The sequence below is a fragment of the Callospermophilus lateralis genome, chromosome 10 (genome assembly GCF_048772815.1).
Source record: "Callospermophilus lateralis isolate mCalLat2 chromosome 10, mCalLat2.hap1, whole genome shotgun sequence".
In the NCBI taxonomy this organism is placed as follows: Eukaryota; Metazoa; Chordata; class Mammalia; order Rodentia; family Sciuridae; genus Callospermophilus; species Callospermophilus lateralis.
In genome coordinates this window covers 92802426-92824555 of record NC_135314.1, presented here as the reverse complement: position 1 = coordinate 92824555, position 22130 = coordinate 92802426, and the positions used below count along the sequence as shown (strand labels likewise).

The window sequence follows — 22130 nt, the reverse complement described above, 5'->3', positions numbered from 1 at the left end:
TGCAAAAGTGGCACAAGCTGTGTTTTTGTGGACGTGGTGTGCTAGCAAATAAAGAAAATATTTATTTGGTCCTTTACCTTGATCTAGCATTTATTAAATCCATGATCTTCACAGATTTTAGACCAGGGTAGAGAGATACCCTTTTTGTAAATAGCTATGATATAATGTATAATATAGTAAGATTGTCATCTGAGAACTATTGTCTGTGTCACTTGGGAACAAGAATTGCTTGACCACAGAGCAGACACATGTTGGTTGTGCCATCCCACCCTGGCCAAGCAACTGTGTCACAATCATAGAGTGTTGGCTGGTCAGAGCTCAGTACCCTTTACCCTTGAATAATGTAGCAAGTACCCATTGTTCTCATTTGTTGCCCACAAAGTAGCCTTTTGGGAATTTGGCAGAGAGGAATATGTAAGGCAGGTTGATAGTATTGCCTTGTCTACCAGATAATTTTGTTTCTCACTATGAATTAGTTAATTGATGATCTGATTTTATATATCTGGTTCTGTAAGTCTTATAGTTGGTTTATTTTACCATTGCTGAGTCTTACTGACTCTGGGTGCCAACTAGATTGAGTGTCTATGTCTAAGACAGCCAGACCTATTATATTCACTCAGGTAAACACCACAGGTAATGGCAGGTGTTAGGGGCCACCATCTTACCTGGATGTGACCCTTTTTATACCTTACACCAAACTCATAAAATGGCTTTGGGGCTAGAAATTCAGGCAAAAGACGACATTTCCATATCAGCATAGTTTAGGGGGGTACAAATACAGTGAGTGGAGCCACGGATTTTTCTTAGTCTTATAAAGCGGGAGTTGTCAGTTTTGCTCTGCAGGCAGCATGCTGTCTAGCATGAAAAAGCCAGGCAGAGGAACTCTCGGGAGATGAGTAGAAACAACAAAGTCTTAAGTAGTTCCAAACTCTAAATCAGCTTTCTTACCGAGTGTTTTTTAACAGTGAGACTTGCATCCTACATTTTCAGCAATTTGATAAAAATCACATCACCTGACAAAAAGTGGTGTCATCGATATTTGGGTGGTGGTTGATGCCAACCACCCTCTTGGGTCAGGGACACTGGATGGCATGGTAAGCATGTCCAGGTTGCCCAGGTTGAAGGCGTTCCAGACAGTCCCTCCGGGGTCTAGAGGGTGGGTATCTTCAAGAGCGGGGGTCATTCTGCCTATTATACTGCTACTGTTCCTCATAAATATCTTCTACCTGTTAACAGCCCACTCATCCTTCCCAGCCCAATGAGTTGTTTATATAGGTTTTGTCTCTCCCTTCCTTTTTCTCCACTTCTTACTCTTTCTCTCTGAAGTTTTTATTTATGATGGTGTCTTACTTATCTTTGTACTATTACCTAGCACTGTCCTTGGACATAGTCAATCCTTAACAGATGTTTGCTGAATAAACATGATTGACTGCAGTAGCTGTAGTTAGATTCTGGCAAGTAGCATCAGAGTACGAGGCTCAGCCAGTGTGGACCGATGCTGGGACAGCCAGGTGTCAGAGTGCAAGGCAGCAGCCAGGAGGAGAAGACTGGTATACTAGAGGAATACACTTGATGTTTTCCTAAGCAGTTGGGGAATGACTCTGATGGTGGTGCTAGATGTAGTCTCCACATGCTGGTGGGTTGTTTATTTTCTGGATGTAAGTCAATGTAACCTAGAATTGTGGTGCTACATTGCTTCTATTCACTTATGTTTAGCTTGTAGAAACAATTGATTTGTGGGGTTTTAGAAGTGAGAGTTGAGAGGCATGCTTCCCTGAGAGGCAGCTCCTCCTAGAAAGATAAACAGCATCTCCTGAAGAATGATCGGAGGTGCAGAGCACTTAAGTTATGGAAGCAGAGGATGGTGACATTTTTAGATCTGAGTATCATTTTTCTTTGACCTTTTCCTTCTTCAATTATATTCCTTTGTGTTGTTATTTCTTGTGATGATTCTTTAAAAGTGAATTCAGTATTTCTGTGGTAATATTTCCTTAGCATATTCTTTCATCAGATCAGTAGGCCTCCTACATTGTTAAATCCAAAGGCCAGACCTAATTTAGAAGCTATTGACTTACAAAGAAGTATTTTTGATGTAAGAGTAACAATTTAGTAACTATGAAAGAAAATGGTGTTTCTGATCCAAATAATGAATATCATTTCCATATAATAAATTTTGAGAATAAAAATTGTAAAATTTTACAGAACAGTATTAAAATACTAAGTTGATCAGAAGAGAAGGCACAAAGAGAAAGAGAGGGTAGGATTACTTGCTAAACAGCTACAAGGTGATAATGCAGTTTTCTAATTCACACACAGAACTACTCTTAAGTTTCCAGGAGGCTTTCCCCTCTCCCTCTGTTCCTTCTTGGTACTAGGGATTGAACCCAGGGGTGCTCTACCACTGAGCTACAACCCCAAACTTTTTTTTTTTTTTTTTTTTTTTAATTTTAAGACAGGGTCTGTCTAGGTTGCTGAGGCTGGCTTCAAACTTGTGATCCTCCTGCCTCAACCTCCCAAGTCTCTGCTATTACAGTTATATACCACTGCAGCTGGCTTCAAGTTAAGATCTATATTTAATAAATATAGGGGCAAGGACTGATTTCTAATCAGTATTTTGATCATTTAAAAATAGGTTATTTGTGGGCTGGGGTTGTGGCTCAGCAGTAGAATGCTCACCTAGGATGTGCAAGGCGCTGGGTTTGATCCTCAGCACCACCTAAAAATAAATAAAATAAAGGTATTGTGTCCAACTACAACTAAAAAAAATTAAAAAAAGAAATAGGTAATTTGTACTTAAAATCAGTTTAATTTAAACATTTCATATGCAGACTTACACTAGTATACTACATAACAGACCCTTTATGTCACTAGTACAGAAACAATATCAGATTGCATCTTATCCAATAACTAGAGACCTACACTTATCATCATTAAAGGAAGTTTAATTTCCAGTTATGGCACATTAATTAAGCATCAGCAAGCCAGTTAGTTTTATGCTGCTGAACACTTTTGAAGGAGGATTCAACAGCCATGATGATCATTGTGATGATCCAACTAGTATACCCTTGCTCGCTTCACTGGTCACGCTGGCAAGAAACTTTGAGCACAGAGAAACCTGGAATGTGAAGTTCCTGAATGAATGCTGCTGCCCTGATTAGGCTTGAACCCAAAGGAGTTCCTAGAGTTCCAGAGCTCTTACCAAGGTGTCACCTCCCAGGACACTTGGAGTAAACACATCAGCTGCTGGAGATTCACCCCTACGTGACAATCTCTTGAAAGACACACTGTGATTTCCTGGAATCAATCTTGAAATGGTAGTGAGTTCCAAGTTTTAACTAAGGCCAAGAGCTCTTTCTCTTAGGATTCCAGAACCTAAAAAAGGGAGACTGGAGGTCAGGCAAGAGCATTGGAAGGGAGGGAACAGGAGTATGGACAGGGGTTGGCCCCAGAGGTGGTCGTAATATGGGTGTTAGTCAGCTTAATTCAAGAAAGAAATTCACAGAAACTGCTTTTCTTTGAAGAATGATGCTGAGTTCCCAAAGCACATGTCTGATAGACTGGTATTGGAAGGTTGCATGACCACAAGTACCATGATCACATAGCAATCTGCCTTCTGAAGCCTTGCTTACAGTTTAGGAAATGTTTTACATCTCTGTTCTTTTGAATGATAAGCAAGTTTTCAAGAAAAAAAAAAGTAGATTTGTGATAACTATCACAAAAGGTAAAGTATAAAAGGCTGCGAATTTATGGATATTTGTTCAGTATGTAGAATGCTAGCATCTGACCTAGCTATTTTGAGATACACTGGTACTTCATACCGCCATTCATAGAATCAGTGTCACTACATGCTTTGTTCTGGGAATGGTGCAAAGCAGCCATTTGTCACCTCAGTGACTATCTCACAAAACCTAATCAGCCTCTATAAACTGAACTCTTCACAGCAAAATATCTCCCTTTAAGTTACAAATCAAATATGATACCCAGTCCCTTCAGGATTGCTCATCAACACATGTAAAGGGATTCAGCAGATACACTGGTGTACAGAAGGAATTCTGTCTTCAAATCCCGTTAAGGAAACACTAAAAAAAAATCAGGTCATCTCAGTATTATGAAATAAACACTAAACAGAAGTACTAGGGAAATGTGGCTGGAACACAAAGGCAGTGGTGATTGCTCTGACCATGGGCTCTGGAAGGGCAGCTCGGGCTGCCTCTACAGTATGCATCCTCCTGAGTCCCTCACACACCATTTCTCCTCACCTGGTTGGCACTACGTGAGGACAAAGATCATATCTTAATCATTCTTATGTCCATAGCCCCTCACAGAGTGACATGTGGTAATTAGATGAATAAACAAAGGTAGCATGGAACTGGAACTGGAGGTTAGTTAAAACCAAGAAAGTGGGAAAGTCCATTGCTAAGTGACAAGGTCCTGAGGGGAGTGGAGAGGCACAGTGAGAGGAGCCACTAGGCTGTCATATTCCCTTTGCTTTATTTTCTATTTAACTATGATTTAGGCTGTGCCCTTCGGAAGTCCCACTGTGTAGTGGGTAGAGTGGGTGGGGTAGACAGACGACATAAACAGGATCAGCAATGACAGTGATATCCACGAGGCTCTGTGGAGCACAGGAGTGAGGATGAGTGAGAACTTCAGAGAAGGCTACTTGGACATACTAGGCCCAGCTGGGTTCTGGAAGGAGTGGAGGAGTCTCACTAATAATTAACTAAATATATCACAGTGTTTTACCTGCATAGAACAGAATGGTGTGAAATAATCTCTGCTAAAAGTAGAATAAATGACAGACTAAAAAAGGATACTCAGTATTTGTTTTCCATATTTATTATTTGTGTATTCAAATTATTTTGTTATATTTTCATATTCCTTATATAAATCAGTAACACAAATGGAAGATAAAATCAGTGACTGAATAGGTTACACATTTGCATATTTAACTAAATAACCTATAGCTATAAAGTCTTTTGAACATTAAGTATTAGTATGTCATATTTATTTTTATTTTTTTATTTTTTCCATATTTTTTATTGTTGCATTGTAGTTGTACACAATGTTGTTACATATTCGTACATGCACACGATATAACAATATAACTTGGCCAGTATCATTCCCCAGTATTTTCTTTCCTTCCCTTCCTTCTTCCCCCTCTACTGATGTCCCTTGATTTTCATGATGACCATTCCCTTTTCTTATTTGTTTCTAATGTGTTATCCAGACCAATGTCCAGCTAGCAATAAACAATCTTTACAAAATTAAACGTTAAATTTCTGTTGTCAGATTTATTCTAAGGGATTAGACTACCCTTATTCTAAGGGTAGTTTAGATTGGGTTTATTAAAAAGAACCTCTGAGATGAAGTTTTGAGAGCTGGTTGCAGTGGCTCATACATGTAATCCAGTGTTTTGGGAGTTTGAGGCAGGAGGGTCACAAGTTTCAAACCAGCCTACTTAGTGACACCATATCTCAAAATAAAGAAAAAGGACTTGGAGTGTAGCTAGTAGTAGAGCACCCCTGTGTCCAATTCCTAGTGCTATAACTAAATAAATAGATAAATAAATAATGAAGCTCGATTTGAGTAAAAATACTTTATTTGAGTAGGGGACACAGAATGTCAGTTGGACAGAGAACGGAAGGCAGGCAATACAGGGTCTGTTCATTTAACAGATTCCCACTGAAGGGACCTCAGGACTTTTCTGAGTATAATCCAGGGAGACAATGTCAAACATGCCTCAGAGTAGTGCTAAGTAAGGGTGAAAAGTTAGGATATTTGATGTCTTAGTCACGTGTTCAAATGAGGTCTTAAGCAGAGACTAAATCAAAGAGTTAAAAGCAGAGCTCTGAAAGGGGAAATCTTTACTTCCATGGACATTTTCTGTCCCATATTGGCCTAGTCCTTGGTTCTAGTTCCCAACCCACATCGGGTTCTCCTAGGAATCACAGGACTTCAAAAGGAATGGTGTGAAAGGTGTTAGCTTTAAAGGAGGACTCAATACCAAGTAAGGCTTGAAGGCTTCCCCTCTTTGCACATCATGCAGTGGCCTACATGTAGAGCATTGAAATCTCCCATTCATCTTTCATCTGGACAGAAATCCTTGGGTATGACTGATCATTTTGTTTTCTGGAAGGCTCGCTGCTCTTGGATAAAAGTTCACGTCATAAGGACAGATGTTGCAGCAGCTGTGGTTTGGTCTCAAGACTTCAACATGAGAACTCCATATAGGATTTCTTTCATTATAATTGTTTACCTTGGGTTAACTCTTAGCCAGTTTTGTTTCACTACTTTTAATTATACGACTATTAATTTCCAGGGGAAATAAGAGTCTGATCTAAGTCAAATGGATTTAAATGCTCTGTCTCATGTTTTTCTCCTCAGGTTTCCAATATTCAGGCAAGAGCTGTTGTGTTGTCCTGGGCTCCCCCTGTTGGACTTTCATGTGGACCCCACAGTGGTCTTTCCTTCCCCTACAGTTATGAGGTTGCCTTATCAGACAAAGGACGAGATGGAAAATACAAGATAATTTACAGGTAGTGTATGTTTCCATGTTTTTCTTTACTGCAAAATTGCAATATTAGCGTTGTTAAAAAGAAAATAGAAAACAAAGGGAAAATGTATAGGCTTTGCAAGTTCTTCTTTAAATAGTTCATTTTGAGAATTAGTTATTATCTCAAGAATTAATTTTGTTCAAGTAATTATTTATCAGAACTGAGTGGTATAGAGCTACTTGGTATTGGTGAAATAGATCACTTGGTTATGTTAGCTATCAGTATGGTATTAATGAAAAATTTCCACTATTATTTATCAGGCCAAACAGTGACTATGTCTTTTAGTTTCTACATTCATTTTAAACAATCATCTGATCATCTCTTAACTTTTTAGACCCAAGCTTTTTTCTAGTCCTGTTTTAGAAAGACCTGTAATATCATTTGCTTCCATCTCACTCGCCATGGTAGTTTTCCAGACTGTACTTAAAACAGATCATTCCAAGGCTTTCTTAAATGGTCAGAACATGAGCTCACAGAATAAGAACTTGGCCCCTTCTGCCTTGTGGATTTCCATGTAATCAACAGTTCAGACAATTTATAGCCATATTCAAACGTGATAAAAATGTTAGGGTTAAGTTCTTTCCCCTTTGTACTTGCTTGGCACAGCTCATGTGTGCAGAGCAGGAAATCAGCAAGTCAGTTTTGTCTTCACTACTTGTTCGACCTCCCTGCAAGTGGCCCCAGAAGGCCTGCCCATGCCAGGGGAATGTGGTCACACACACCCCAGTTCTTTCTCTGCCAGAGGTGTTTGTTTTCTCTCTCATTTTCCTGCCCTGTGAGTGCCACAGACTATGTATCTCCCCCTCCCACTTCCTGTTTCACGACTTGCTGCCTCAGTGGGTCTTCTGAACAAAAAAAGGGGAAGAGATAAGGAGCCTCCTGTGGCTTCCTGTTCTGCTCTGTCCTTGCTGGGCTCCTGCAGTATCCCCTGGTTCTCCCAGCATCCACTTCGCAGAAACATGTCAATCCATATCACTACCCTGCAAAAGAAAAAAAAACTCTTGTGAGTCTCTCTGTCTCTGCACTCTGGCTCACAACCAGACTTTTCTTTTCTTTTCTTTTTTTTTTAAGAGAGAGTGGAGGGAGGGAGGGAGGGAGGGAGGGAGGGAGGGAGAGAGAGAGAGAGAGAGAGAGAGAGAGAGAGAATGAATTTTTTTTTTAATATTTATTTTTTAGTTTTTCGGCAGGCACAACATCTTTGTTTATATGTGGTGCTGAGGATAGAACCCGGGCCGCACGCATGCCAGGCGAGCGCGCTACCTCTTGAGCCACATCCCCAGCCCCACAACCAGACTTTTCTGTTTTGAAAAATCAGAATAAGAACTCCAGAGAGTCATTTCCCCCACTTCACCAAAAAATGGATTTTATTTATTAATTTGATATTTTTGAGACTGGGCTCATTGTATTGTCCAGGCTGATCTCAAACTCATGAGCTCAGGTCTCTCCCTGCCTCAGCCTACCAAATAGTGGAACTGTTGGCATGTGCCGTCACACCTGGCTAGCTAGTTTGTACAAATGCAGGATGAACACTGGGAGACAGGAGCTAGGACCTCATATGCCCTGAGGAGCAAGGCAGGTAACAAAAGAAAGAAAAGTTCTACTTTCTAAAGTTGGAAATGAAAATTTCTTTGTCTGAGAGAACACTTGGCATTTAGTCTTAGACATTGCCTAGATTTGCTGATTTTTTTAGAGTTTTTGTTGATTTGGTTTTTGTATGAGAGGTTGAAAATCTGAATTAATGTTAACTTTTCCATTTTAAAGTAGTATTTTAAATACTAGGATATTTAAAGGTGTAGTGCAAGTTTAAACAGCAGAGCTGCCGGCAAGCTGTGGATATAACTTCCCGTTTACAATTAAAAAAAAAAAAAAAATTAGGGGGCGGGGGGGAATTTCAAACAAAACATTGCACAAATAGTGAGATCAAGATATATGAAGTATAATCTATCCAGATTTGCCTATTACTAACTTTTTTTACCATGTTTTCTTTAACCATTTGAACTCTTCTCTCTCCCTTTTTCTCTGCTATCTGTAGTTTCCGCCCCCCCCCCAAAAAAATTATATGTATCACAGTCTTATATCACTAAATATTTTAGTATATTTCCTCAAAATAAGAATACTTTTACAATCAGTGCATTATCAGCTTCATAAATGTTTTGATACAGTACTTTTATCTAATGACTGTCCATATTCTATTTTCATCAGCTGATCTGAATAATATCTGCTGTTTTGAAAAATGTGATAGCATTTTTCTTCCTATTCAGGACAGGATCCAGTCTAGGTCAGACATTGCCTTTAGTTGTGTCCTCTCTTAGCCGTTGTAAATTAGGAACTCTTCCACTGGTCTTTATTTGTCTTCTATAACACATTTTTGAAGAATACAAAACAAGTCACATCTGCACCCACCCTCACCCCTACCCCACACACACCTATTAAAAAACTTTAATGGAACATTTCTGGTTTTTGTATTGGTTGTTTCCTCATACTTTAAGTTGAGGTTCAATTGTACCTTTTGATCAGATAAACAATCTAATTTTATATCTGATAGCTATTTAGTGGGTTGGTTTGTGAGGGATGCAGATTGTGATTTCATCAAGGGTTCAAAGTTGAGGGAATCAAGGTTCCTGCTAAGAAAAATCTGGGAACTGCCTTTGTTTGACAATTGGTTATTTACTTGTTGATGTATTTGTTCACTTATTTGCTCTTGTGGATTTCTTTTAAGAAGTAACAAAATTTTTGGAATTTTATTAGTAAGTTAATTTTTTGTCATTTCCCAGATATAAGATGGCATCATTAAAAGGAATGTAACTTTCAAGTCCAAAAAATAATAATAATAGTAATACCCAATAAGAAATTTATTTCTGGTTTTTGGTGGATTCATATTTAATAGTTCTGTCTTATTGTCTGTACATAAGTATGAGTCACTAATCCAAAACCTGTTTTACTTTTGAAACTGGTATTATTAACTAATAAATGATTTTTCTTTGTAGTGGAGAAGAATTGGAATGTAACCTGAAAGATCTGAGACCAGCAACTGATTATCATGTGAGGTAAGTTAGGACATAAGAACTGAACTGTCTTGGAGAGTCCAGATTGAGCAAGTAAATCAAATACCCGCTTTTAAAAACTTTTGGTGAATGGCATTTGCCCAACAAAATTTTGGGCCTTTGGCCCACTGGCTATTCATTGCTGTCTGGCACTCTGAAGAACAGTGATTGGGAAGACTCAGATGTGCTTCTGAGGACAGAAAAGTAGATGATGCTCTAAACAGACATCATAAAAATTTTTTAAAGTAATTTTTATCTTACAAGGTCTTCTCGGATCTATTGGACTGTGTTGTATAACATATAGTATTTTCTTTATGTAGATATATAAATTTTACTATGGATACATCAATTGTTTATTATAGACCATACATACAAACTGTATATTCAGGCCAAAACACGGAAGAAGACCTTTCTTTTTTTGCAAGAACACTTTTAAACATTAAAAGCCAAAAGGTTTTGAAATAGGTAATGCAAACATTATTTTATCTCTGACAAGAATTGATTCAGTTTGACAAAACAACCCAAATAACGTAATGTAGTCTGAATTCTTTACTGTGATTTCTCCAGAATTCCTGCTATGCCTATTTAGTGGGCGCATTGGGGGTTTCATCTTAGGAAGAAATCCAGCCAACCACATGCCTGTGAGGAGGAAAACATCATCTAAATTATTACAGAGACCATCCAATTATTTAATGGTACATCTGTCCATCAAATTGTAAATAAGCAGGTTTCTGAATGTGGCCCATTAATTATCATGAGGCTTGAGTACTGGTTTGGAACTACACGCCTTGGCTATTTTGACTTCAAGGTACCTAGAAGTTCTATGCCATAATTTTCTCATTAAGAAAGGTGAGAAGGAATAGCTGGGTGTGGTGGTACATGATTAAAATGCCAGACTCTGAAAGCTGAAGCAGGAGAATCATGAGTTCAAGACTTGCTTCAGCAACTTTGGAAGACCCTGTCTCAAAATAAAAAATAAAAAGGACTAGGTTTATGGCCCAGTGGTAAAGTACCCCTGGATTCATTCCCCTGTGGGAATGATATTGGCCAAACTGTATTCTTATATTGTGTACATGTACAAATATATACAAAGAGTCCCACCATTATGTATAAATAAAATGCACCAGTATAAAATATGGAAGAAAAAAAGGTGAGAAAACAGGGATGTGCCGAGTTATATCTTATTAGCCACAGAAATGCTTTAAAACTTAAGTTTAGCACAGTGTGTATATATAAGAGCAAGTTGTTTCATATTGTCATAAAGCACACATCTGCTTAGCTATTGTGTTGTTTAGATGAGCTCCACTGCAACCATCTCTGCCTGTTTAAATCAAAATTTATGGATTTTAAGTCAGTTAGCTTCTTCCCAAACTTCATATAATCGGAATAAACAAAAAGATTTGTATAATTTGTGAAGTTAAGATGATAGTAGAAACAGTTTAACCGTTCTTCAAAATGCTTGATTTAACAACAAACCAAAAAATGTAACACCGTATAGGGAGGGAGTGATGTGAATGTTATACATTATTCATTGTTAACATATGTTTCCTTTTTTCTCCATGTTTTAACAGTTTATTGTTATTGCTTTACTAAAGGCTTATTTTTATTAATTTCCTGTTCATTCATGAGCATACAATATCCTTTTTAAAAATCTAAATGTTATAAAACGTCTGCCCTTTATTTATCATCCTATCTCTTGTTTCCCTTCATTTCTTTTTGATCCCTTTTACAAAAAGTAAATTCTGAGAACACTTGATCATTTATTTTTATTACCGTGTTCTATGAACATCTTGAACTTCTGGGTAGATAAAAGAAACAGTAGAGTCTCCAAAAGGAATAGGAGCATGAGTGGTTGCCATCTAGAGCCTTTGAATCTAATCTGAACTCTCTCCCGACACATTTGGGACTCTACATCTGTGACATGTGAAATGTACATGATACCTCATAGACAACCCGAAGCATTACCACATATTGTTTGGTCTAGTTCTCTGCTTTCCAGAGAAATAGAAAATCCTCTCCATGCTGATGGTCTGTGTTAGTATATTAAAATTCTTTTTCTTCTAATAAAAACTTTAATAGTCCAAATTTTTTCTTTTCGCCCTGCCTATTCCACAATGCATATAGAACTTTCCATTTAAAGTTTTTCCTTTCTTAAAATAGAGAAGAAATACATCAAAATACTTTCTAAATTTTTATGTATATCTAAAAAAGATGAAAAAAAAAAAAAGAACAACAACAGAAAAAAAACTAGAGAAGAATCTGAACACTTCCAGCTTTTGGGTTTAGCTTCCTGGGCCTTGAATGCCTCTAGTGGGGGTGGGGGGGGCAGTGTGGTGAAAGTGGACATGGCTTGGAAGGTGGGTTTAATGGTCTGGCCTTACTGAGGGGATGTGCATAGGTAAGCCATTGGATCTTCTTTGGCTTTGTATTCATATATTTAATATGAAGATAATGTTGACACCAACCTCAGAAAGATGATGTGAAAGTGAATTAGATGTGCAAAACTGGTGTAAACCTGTAATATTGTATAAGTATTATTCTTTTTTTGTTTTTCCAAGGTTGTTGCAGCTTTTCTAGTCTCAAAATAAAAAGGACTTTGTGACACAGTTCTTTGAACTTGTTTGTAGTTTTACCACATCACTTATATTTTTATTGAGAAAAATATATCGTACTTGCCACTGGGAAAAGAAGGAGTAAAATCTCCTTTACTGAAGATATAGTTAACGATTTCAAAGTCTCGATTGCAGCAATATAAGCTTTTTATCAGAAAAAGTAAGCTCAAATAACTTTTCAAATTCAGTAGTCATCGGTGGGACCTCAGAAGACTCTGTGGAAGTACCTTTTTTACTAAATTTTCATAACAACTACTACAAAAGAATTCAGTTACTGTACAGTTGCAAGATGGGCAGTTAATCCATCGCCATTTTTAAATGTTTGTGCATTACCAACTTAAATAGTATTACCCTGGTGGAAGTTTATAGAGTCATTAAAGAAAGTTAAGATATTTATTTTACAGCTCCAGATAGGCTGCATTTTCTCTTCTGATTCTTAATATTGCACATTTTGATTAAGACCTACAGAAGCCTCGGTTCAAAAATACGTCTTCCTTACTTTGTGCATTGCAGTCTCCCCTGGGGCTTCTTTTCTTAAGTTTCTTTTTACTTTTGATTTTGTTGCTCTGATTCTATCCTGTTGACACTTTTTGTCCAATATCTTCATGCTCCGACATGTTAATGTTGTATGAGTTCACCAATCAGATATACAAACCTTCTTTTAGTTTGGTTTGTTTATTTACTTTTTAAGCAGCAGTCTCTGACTCATTGAGTCCTGTCATTGAACAGCCTGGTGCTTAACTCAGTCCCTTGGTAAGAGCAGCTTCTTCTCATTGCTTTGGGGATTTACTGAGACAAATGGCATCCTTTGGATAGTGCTGCAAGTCATGAGCCTGTGGCTGTTTGTATTGGCATCTGCCGTGCCATTGGAGGCTGAATTCCATATGTAAAATTATGCCCCATAACATTTCACATTTGAAAAATGTTTCTCACCCCTTGTTAAAATTTTTTTGTATCATTGATGCACATGTATTCAACTACAATTCCTTTTTTATTTCTTGTAGTGATTTGAAGAAAATAATGCCATATTCTATTCTTTTATCCATTAATTTTCAAAATTTAAGTCTTGGGTCTTGGCTTGATTTTGATTAAAATAATCACCTTTTTATTTGTTACTCAGTTCTTAAACAGATTGCCTTTTTTAGTTTAATGTTGACTCAGTGTTTAAAAAAGTAATTTACAGTTGTCAAAGAATAGTTTTTCATAAATTATATTGTGTTATATATTATATAAAGCCACTGATAACAAAGATCTTGTGTGGTGGGGGATTTTATGTGAGGAAAAATGGCATAAATAAAAAAAATCTAAGCAAAATAAGCAATTTGCCTATATTATGTCGGTTTACGTAAATATTTATACATATATATTTACTTCTATTTGCATATATACAAATTTATGCTACCTATGCATTTCCAAGAAAAGTGTATTCTTCTTTTAATTGGTAGTTTTTTTTTAATCTAACATTTTATTGTGGAAATAAAAACTTTGTATTTTTATCAGTAATAGGAAAATCATGAATTTGAGTGATGGAATGGATAATGATTTCATAACAAAAATTGAAATATCATTTTCCAACCATCAGCATAAGCAGTTTGTTAAAGAGGTTGCTTAGAGATGATATCATGCAATGTCATTTTCCAGAAAAATTATGTGAAGAAACATTTCCAAAAATATGTTTGACCAGCTCAGTGCAAGGTTGTGAAATAGATATTATTGACTAGAAATCGCAGCTGCTAGTATGTTACAGGTATGTGGGAGGAAACTGGAGGTATATTTCTGAAAGGCTTGGAGTACCTGTTTCATGGGCATTTAAATAGTATTTAAAAGGAAACAATATGAAAACCCAACACAAAATTAATTACACTGTATTGTTAGAAAAAAAATGTTTTCTTTTCCTAGAATAAATGCAAAAGAAACTCAAGTATCTGTTGATTTATTTAACCCAAGAAACTGACCCTTCTCTATGAATGTTCCTATCACAGGACAATATTTAGAGAAAACCTATTAACATCATGTGGGGAAAAAAAATTGCAGCATTTAAAGTATAGCATCATTCCTAGAAACTTGACTTTTATGTAAATTACTAGTAAGATATATTACAATTGGTTTCTGTTTACTGAAGAATTTTAATTGACAAATGTAATCATGGTATACTTAGATATTGTATCAAATTATACTGTATGCAGCACATTTATATTGCCACATAAAAATAGATCTTGTTTCTCGGGCTGATATACTTTTATGTGTGAAAAGCATTGAACCCTAATTTAAGACAAACTATATATGCACATGTGTGTTTCATGACAGTACATGAAAGTTCATTAAGTATTTTTTTCCCCTGAAGATTAAATAAATGTGTGCTTTCCCTCAGAGCTACACTCCCAGCAAACGAGACATTCTTCAGAGTTAAAGTCAAGGAACATGGCTCCGTGCAGCCCATATAACTACCTCAACATATTCTTGTTGCCATCAGGTTCTTTGACTTTTATCTCCACCATCTCCTCCCATCTTTGCCATCAGGAGCCTCTGTCACTCATGATTTTCTACTCTAGCTGTATGAGTTTCTGACTTCCCAGAATCCTGATAAAACAGGAGCAAAGAATTTGAGTCCAGATTGCCCTCTCCTCAGATAATCGTCTAATAGTACCTTGCTGGCTGTTTTCTGTTTTCTAAATCCAGATGGATTTTTGGTACCAGCTATTTTTGTGAATATCCAAGACCTGGTCTGCCTGTGTATGATTCTGCATTTATAGGGAAATGCTGGTGTTTGCAAACTGAAATGCCTGCTGGCTGGAGTCAGGGAACCCACACAGATAGGATAAAAGTCAGCTGAAATGCAGTTCTAGTGCTGAGGAGTATTAGAATTTCCAGTTTTAAGAGAAGCCAGAGATTCACTTAATTTTTATGAGCTCTTAAGGTATTTTTTAGTTTGGGCTTAATTTTTATTTTAACATTTTTTATTCAGATATAGTCTATAGTAGAAATTAGTTTAAGAAACTTTCATGGACCCATCATTCCACTTGTATTGCTCAGTGTCCTCAACTACTCTTCCTCTAGCCGTGATTTTGAAGAGAGTGCAGATATTTTATTATTTTACCTATAAATCACATTACTGTCATTTCATGCCCACCCAAAACAAACAAGAAATAATCATTTCTTAATGCCCTCAAAATTTAGAGACTGTTCTCTTTCCTCAATTGTCCTAAAAGTGAAGGCTTTATTTTTTTTTTACTTTGTTGTAATGAGAATTCAAATATGATCTTAGTATGTTGTTGGATTGATTTGTCTTAAGTTTCTTTTGACTCTGTAGGTTTTCTTCCTCTTTCCCCACCCCTCCCCTTTAACTTATTTGTTGGAGATTGTGTGTGTCCAGTAGAGTTTTCCAGACATGTGAGTTTGGCTGACTACATCCTTATTGTGTTGCTTAATATGTTCCCCTGTCCTCTGTATTTCTTGGAAAGTGGTAAGGAGGCTTAATCAGGTCCAGATGGAGTTTTTTTTTTTTTTCTTTTTTTGGCAGGATAATTTAAAGGTAGAGAAGTAGTCTTTTATTAGAAATACAGAGTATCTAGTTGTCTATGTGATGATGATGATTATTATAACCTCCTGTATACTAAAATTCATCACAACCAGCGACACGTATCTTAACTAAATGTAAACTGTGAGCTACCAGTTAGAGAATTCTGATGTATTAACTCCAGGCTGGAGCCCTGCCTAGAACTGGAACATTCTGTGATTCATTTTAAATAATTGACTCCCAGTGAGCCCATCTTAACACATGGAAATGATCTTGCCAGACCTACCATTCAGCTTTATATCATCATATGTCTAGTTATTCTGAGTGTACAAAGGATTTCCCCCATCTCAAGTTACATGGAGAGCACCCTAACAATAAGTGTTGTTTGCTTGCATCCAGTATTATAGTGTCATCCCATAAAGCAAAAAAAAAGTAGAGTGAAAAACTAACATGTATTTTACCTTTTAGGGTAGAAAGTAGTTACATTTCTTTTAATACTTTTTTTTTTTTTTTTGACTGAGGGAGACACTGGAGTTTAAACCTGGGGGTGCTTAACCTCTGAGCCACATCCCCAGCTTTTTTTACTTTTTATTTAGAGATAGGGTCTCACTAAGTTGCTTAGAGCCTGGTTACATTGCTGATTGGCCTTGCACTTGCCATCTTCATGCCTCTGTCTCCCAGGCCACTGGGATTATAGGTATGCACCACCGTGCCCGGCGGTTTACATGACCTCTATGAATTTTTTGTAATGGATGTGGAGGAGCAATGATTTTGAAATTCACATATATAATTGGGACTTATATTCCCTTATGTTGTTATCTTAGCTGATGTTTATGCTTATTGGGTAGAATGAAGGGCAGTGGATCGTAGGTGCGTGGAGAAACATGATTAGGTGAACAAGGAAGCCTGGCCATACTGTAGAATGGTTAGATCTGACTTTCTAGTTGTATCTTTGGGACAGTTATTTCATCTGAGTTACTCTGTCAACAATGGGGTAATAAGAGTTCCCTACCAAAGAGTGGTTATTACAACTAGGGCCTTGCAGGGTGTGGTGGTACATGCCTATAATCCCAGGAATTTAGGAGCCTACAGCAGGAGGATTGAAAATTTGAGGACAGCCTGGGCAATTTAGGACCAAAAAAAAAAAAAAAAAAAGAAGAAGAAGAAGAAAGGAAAAAAAAGATGGATTATGGGCTTGATAATATATTTACCAACTCTGAATAGCTTAATCTTTGCCACCTTTTAGGTAGCAAAGCCTTCTTTGTCATCATTTTAAAAGAGTATATTTTCAATTTTTAAAAATAATTCCTAATAACAAAAAAATGAAAACTAGAAAAGAAGATGATAAAAATCAATTGATGCTCTTTGCAATTTGAAAAGAGTAAGGTATAATAATAGCACACTGTATGCTTTTCCTTCACAGCTTCCCTGGTGAAGTCAGGCACGCATGCTGAGTCTTGAGCCAAGTGTTTTAAGTGCAGAATGAACATCTTTAATCTTGGTACCATGTGCAAAAGTGAAATACTCACATGGATAAACTGTACCTGAACACTGTTTTTTAAAATCAGAGAGCAATACCCTTGGCAGTAGCTAATGTGTTTCTATGTGTGAAGCATCCATATTTTTACCCAAATCCACACAGTGTTCTAAAGAGTTCAGATACTCTTCACCCTGTTGGCCCCTTTGTACTCTCTCCAGCCTGTGCACTGTGATCGCTGCATCTTTTCCCTTTTCACCCAACTCGTAGCTGTGCTTTTCGCCTTTTCCTTGACAAAGTCAACCAGGGTGCAGCTTTTGGTTTTTAAAATGTATATTTGGAAATCATTCTAGGGATTAAGGTTTATTTTCTCACACAGAGTATTCTTTTCCAGTCTCTACACCCTGCCTATCTTAAAATGGGCTGAATGGAATGGGGCTGAATGGAACACACTGAAACAAATACTCTGTTGGGATAATTGTCCCCTGTAATTGTTGACCATACCTAGGTCAGGACAAACCTAGCAATAAGAATAAGAGTCATAGTGCTCCCGATGTAAGAAATTCTGTGCACCTATGGAAAACCCTGGTGCAAAGTGGAAATGAGAACCCTGGTCTTCTGTGCTGAGCCACTGCACTGACTGTGTCTGTCTGTTTTGTTTCAGGGTATATGCCATGTACAATTCTGTAAAGGGGTCCTGCTCCGAGCCAGTTAGCTTCACCACCCACAGCTGTGCACCTGAATGTCCTTTCCCTCCTAAGCTGGCACACAGGAGCAAAAGTTCACTAACCTTGCAGTGGAAGGTGGGTAGCTAAAGTTGTCAAGGTATTTATTTGACAGTATTTTTATTTTGTGATAGTGCTTGGTTTTCTGCATAATAGCTATGTGAAACTAATTACTGAGATAACGGAAGTTACTATTTCTATAATATTGGGCAAATGAGTAGGAGGAGGGACCTGTAAAGTTCTGCTTTTGCTCTTTTTGAAGGGGAATTTGGTAAATCTCCTCAGATCATAAACAGTACTTGATAAGTGATATAAATATTTAAAATACCTTAATTTCCTCACTTTGTAATAGTTTAGTTCATCTCAACATTCAAGGACTTTAGCATAAAGTTTTTTGTAAAGAAAGATTTAGAGATAAAGTAGGCTTATGATTAATTTGGCTTTTTCCAAGGCTAATGCTGAAATGTTTAATATTTAAAATCGTTCCGAATGTATAATGTTCTAAACTATATGAAGACTAATTTTCACTAATTAGGCCTTAGATCAGTCAGGATCCCTAAATATTTTTTAAAGGATGGATTGCAAAGTAGTTTTTATGAAGTACAATATACCAGCCAAAAATAACTGTTGCCAAAGTAGGAGGCCTGTTGTACCTTCTTTAAAGTGTGTGCTTAACATGTTAATCGTAGTTGTGTGTTTACAAAAAAAAATAGTATATTATTGTCAGACTCTGTCATAATCATATCTATATATCAGTATTTTCAAATAATATCTTATTAAAATATAATTTAAGTTGTAAAATAGTAGGGATAATGAAGTTTGATGGTTTGCGGGGGAGAATACTAATATGTGAAAGAGGAGGTGTCTGGGTGCTTACCATAGAGCAGTGGGCAGCAGTGGAGCCTGGGCTCCCATCGTCCTCTGGAGGCACCTGCATTCTCATGCCCCGCTGCTAGCCACGAGTATGTTATTTGGACGTAGGCAAAGTTTGAACCGGCCTAGCATCTGAACTATTTTATTTTCCTTCCTGGCTTCCAGGGATAATCCAGGTCAGTGATTTCCCACCTTTTCAGAGTTTTAATACCCAACTGGTCATCACTGTTTAATTCCTTGGAGAATATACATCCATTTAAACCTATGTGCTATATTTATACTTTGTAAATATATCTGTTCTTAAGAAAAGAATTAAAATCCATTTAAAACATATATATGCTTAAGATTGCCTGAGGGACCCCGGGGTCTTATAAACCTAAAGTTGGGAATCACTGATACATTCTCTGCTTAAAACCTGGATGAAATTCAGGTCGAAGGCAGACCATCAATGTTAAGAAAAAAGTCCATTGTGAATCAGAAATAATACTCTTGTTCAATTCAGTCATGTTCAGACATGAAAGTCCTGGATTCAGTTCAATTTTTATTTGAATGTCCTTAGTGCAGATTTCCTGATCATAGTGCTCAAGGACAGGGGAACGTTCTCTGGCTGCAGCCTGTCCTGAGACCTGTCCTTGAATTCAGGGAGAGAGCCTAAGATCTCCTGCCTATCAGTACTAGTCACAGAAGCCCAGGCAGTTTGCATCCTTGGGATAAAAGACCCACTGGAGGGGCAGTATATCGTAGAAGAAACTACTAAAGAACACTTTCTAGAGGAATTTGCAGCTGGTCATAAATGCAGTTCCTGTTTTAGAAATGGGTTCTCATCTAAAACTTTTGTCAGTGAAAAATGTTAAATGCTTCCCTATTCTGCTCTGCAACTGCAGCCTACAAAACCTTCAAGTTACAGTGCAGGATTCACAGTACACACCTGAGATCTGAGTTGGAGACTCAGATTGTGTGACTCAGAAAGAAGAGGGGGGAGGAAAAAAAGGACCAAAAGAAGAGTTTCTTTTTTATCTTCACACTTACTGATCCCTGATAATGTTTTTGTCTTAACAATAATAGAGTATCTGCTACTGTTTGTTAAGTGTGTTCTATAAAACTGAGTAGTTTAATAGGTGATTTACATATAGTCTCCCAACTATTTATCACACTTACCCATTCCTGGAACAAGAAATTAGACATTGATACTAAACAGCTAGCAGCCGGCCACACACGAGACACACACAACAGAGCTGGGATACAGATGCAGCTGTGGAAGCCCCAGCTTCCTTCCACAAGGGGTGAGGCACACTGCAGTTCACTGGGCTCCCCTTTTTCCTTCCTAAACAAGTACCAGGCCCAGACAAGGTTTTGAAACAGGAGACTTGCTCCTGCTTTTCACCTCTTTGTTCCTCTTTCTCTTCCCTGAGTGCTCTACCCCTCTGGCACCCCTCTAGCAGTCTAATTCTATAAAGCACTCTTCTCCAAAGTTCCTCTCCATTGTTCAGAACCTGTTTTTTTCAGTGAGGTAGATCTCAGCTTGCTTGTAAGAGGAAAGCAAATGATGAGTGTAAAGGGCTAATTGCCTCTGGTAATCTATCCAGAGGATCTTGTTTTTTCTTTAGTCTTTAAAAAAGGGGTGGGGGCAGGGGATTCAGTGCCACAGATGGCTTTCTAGTATTAAGTACTTTGGAAAAAAATAAAAAGCAAAACTGTATGGGGGAAATTACAAAAATTTAAACCCTTTTAGACCCAATGTAAATGGAGAACAATCTAAATCAGACCCTCAACAATGCCTGTGTTTCCCAGTAATATTTTTCTTCCTCTAAACTTAGTTGTAAAGTGCCTCTTAAAAAGTTTTATCCCCAGAGGGGTAGGGCACTGTGGGGCATCAAGGTAGAGGGTGGTGAGAGGAGGCAGATTTGTTCTTTGTGGGAATAATTTATTAGTAATGAGGATTCTTTTGGTTGAATGGTATTGAAATTCACGTAATGCCAGTGATTTGGGAGGCAAGAGCATGGAAAGTTCAAGGCTAACCTCAACGACTTTTCGTGGTACTATGACTCAAAAAATAAAAAGGTCTGAGTATGTAGCTCACTGGTAAAATGAGCCTAGGTTCAAACTCCAAAACAAAAAATAAAAATAAATAAAATTTGTCTGACCAAAGAAATGCAGGTTTATCTCTTAGGGGAGAGCACAGAGCTATAATAGACACTGTATTTAAACCACAATGGTAGCTCAGAACTGTTGTCTATGAACAGCTTTCTCCAATCTCATTTTGTTTTTCTTTTTAGGCACCAATTGACAATGGTTCAAAAATCACCAACTACCTTTTGGAATGGGATGAGGTAAGCATATTTTCACATTCATTCATCTAAAATGAGATTGTGGAACAAATACCATCTTATTCTTTTATCAGACAGGCTAAACACGGGGTGCAGGGGAGGTGGGGGCAGTAAAAGGAATATAAATGGAGAACAATTTAAATCAGTAGTTACTGGTTATGGAAAAGGAAGAAGAATTGAAATAGTGTAATGAATTGCGCATTACAACATATTTACCTGACTTTTGCAAGCAATGCCACTGAAAGAAAAGACAGGGTCTTACCTATTTTGAATGCTTTTTTCAGCCACTAATTTGTTTTAAAAGTGATCTTGACTGCCTAGATGGTTTTGATAGGTAAAGCACTGTGGATGGGAAGCATAATTTGTTCTTCCTTTTGGAATGTGATGTGGTACTCTGATGTGACCCTTCTGAGTGTCCCTGTGGGGGAGTGGAACAGCATATGAAGCTTTCACTGCTTTCTGGGTTGGACCATCCCATCACAGGCCCCTCTGTCCATCAACAGAAGCCCTGGGATGATGTCTCATAGCCTGTCTTTGCTGACTGGTGAGCCAGTGCACTTGTCCTGTGCGGATGACATGCACAGAATCTCATGCAGGAAGCATTTGATATGGAAGCCGTTTGTTTCTTTATCACAGCTGAGCTTTTTGTTCCTGTAGATCTTAATACATCCATTCATTTGCCTTTGTTTTATTTTCTCTTCCTGTGGTTGAGCAAATAAGATTTCAATCATAGAACTTGTAGAATTTGGGAAGAAATGCATGTTAACAAAAGTCTTTGTGACTTAAATTGGCATTGGGGGGATATTAAAAGATTTAGAAAAGTGACTTGTTGAGTATAGAAAAATATTTTAATCAAATGTAAAATGAAAACTTGGTGAAATTTTGATGTGAAAGAGGACCCCTGCCTTGCTTTCTGCTGAAGGCTATTTTCCCATGTGGGTTGCATCTGAACAGCTTTAGTTCCAAGTTCCCAATGACAATGTCATTAGGATCTCCTT

The 22130-nt window shown here is 37.4% G+C and overlaps 1 protein-coding gene across 4 annotated transcripts in view; it reads left to right on the top strand.

Moving 5' to 3' along the window:
* The window catches only part of Fndc3b (fibronectin type III domain containing 3B), a 325529-nt gene that overhangs the window by 222678 nt on the left and 80721 nt on the right, over positions 1-22130 (top strand). For all 4 annotated transcript variants that reach the window (XM_076867793.1, XM_076867792.1, XM_076867790.1 and 1 more), the window contains exons 8-11: positions 6388-6539; positions 9545-9604; positions 17872-18010; positions 21082-21135. In XM_076867793.1, coding sequence (XP_076723908.1) covers positions 6388-6539; positions 9545-9604; positions 17872-18010; positions 21082-21135 — 405 coding nt within the window. The remainder of the gene's footprint in view (positions 1-6387; positions 6540-9544; positions 9605-17871; positions 18011-21081; positions 21136-22130) is intronic.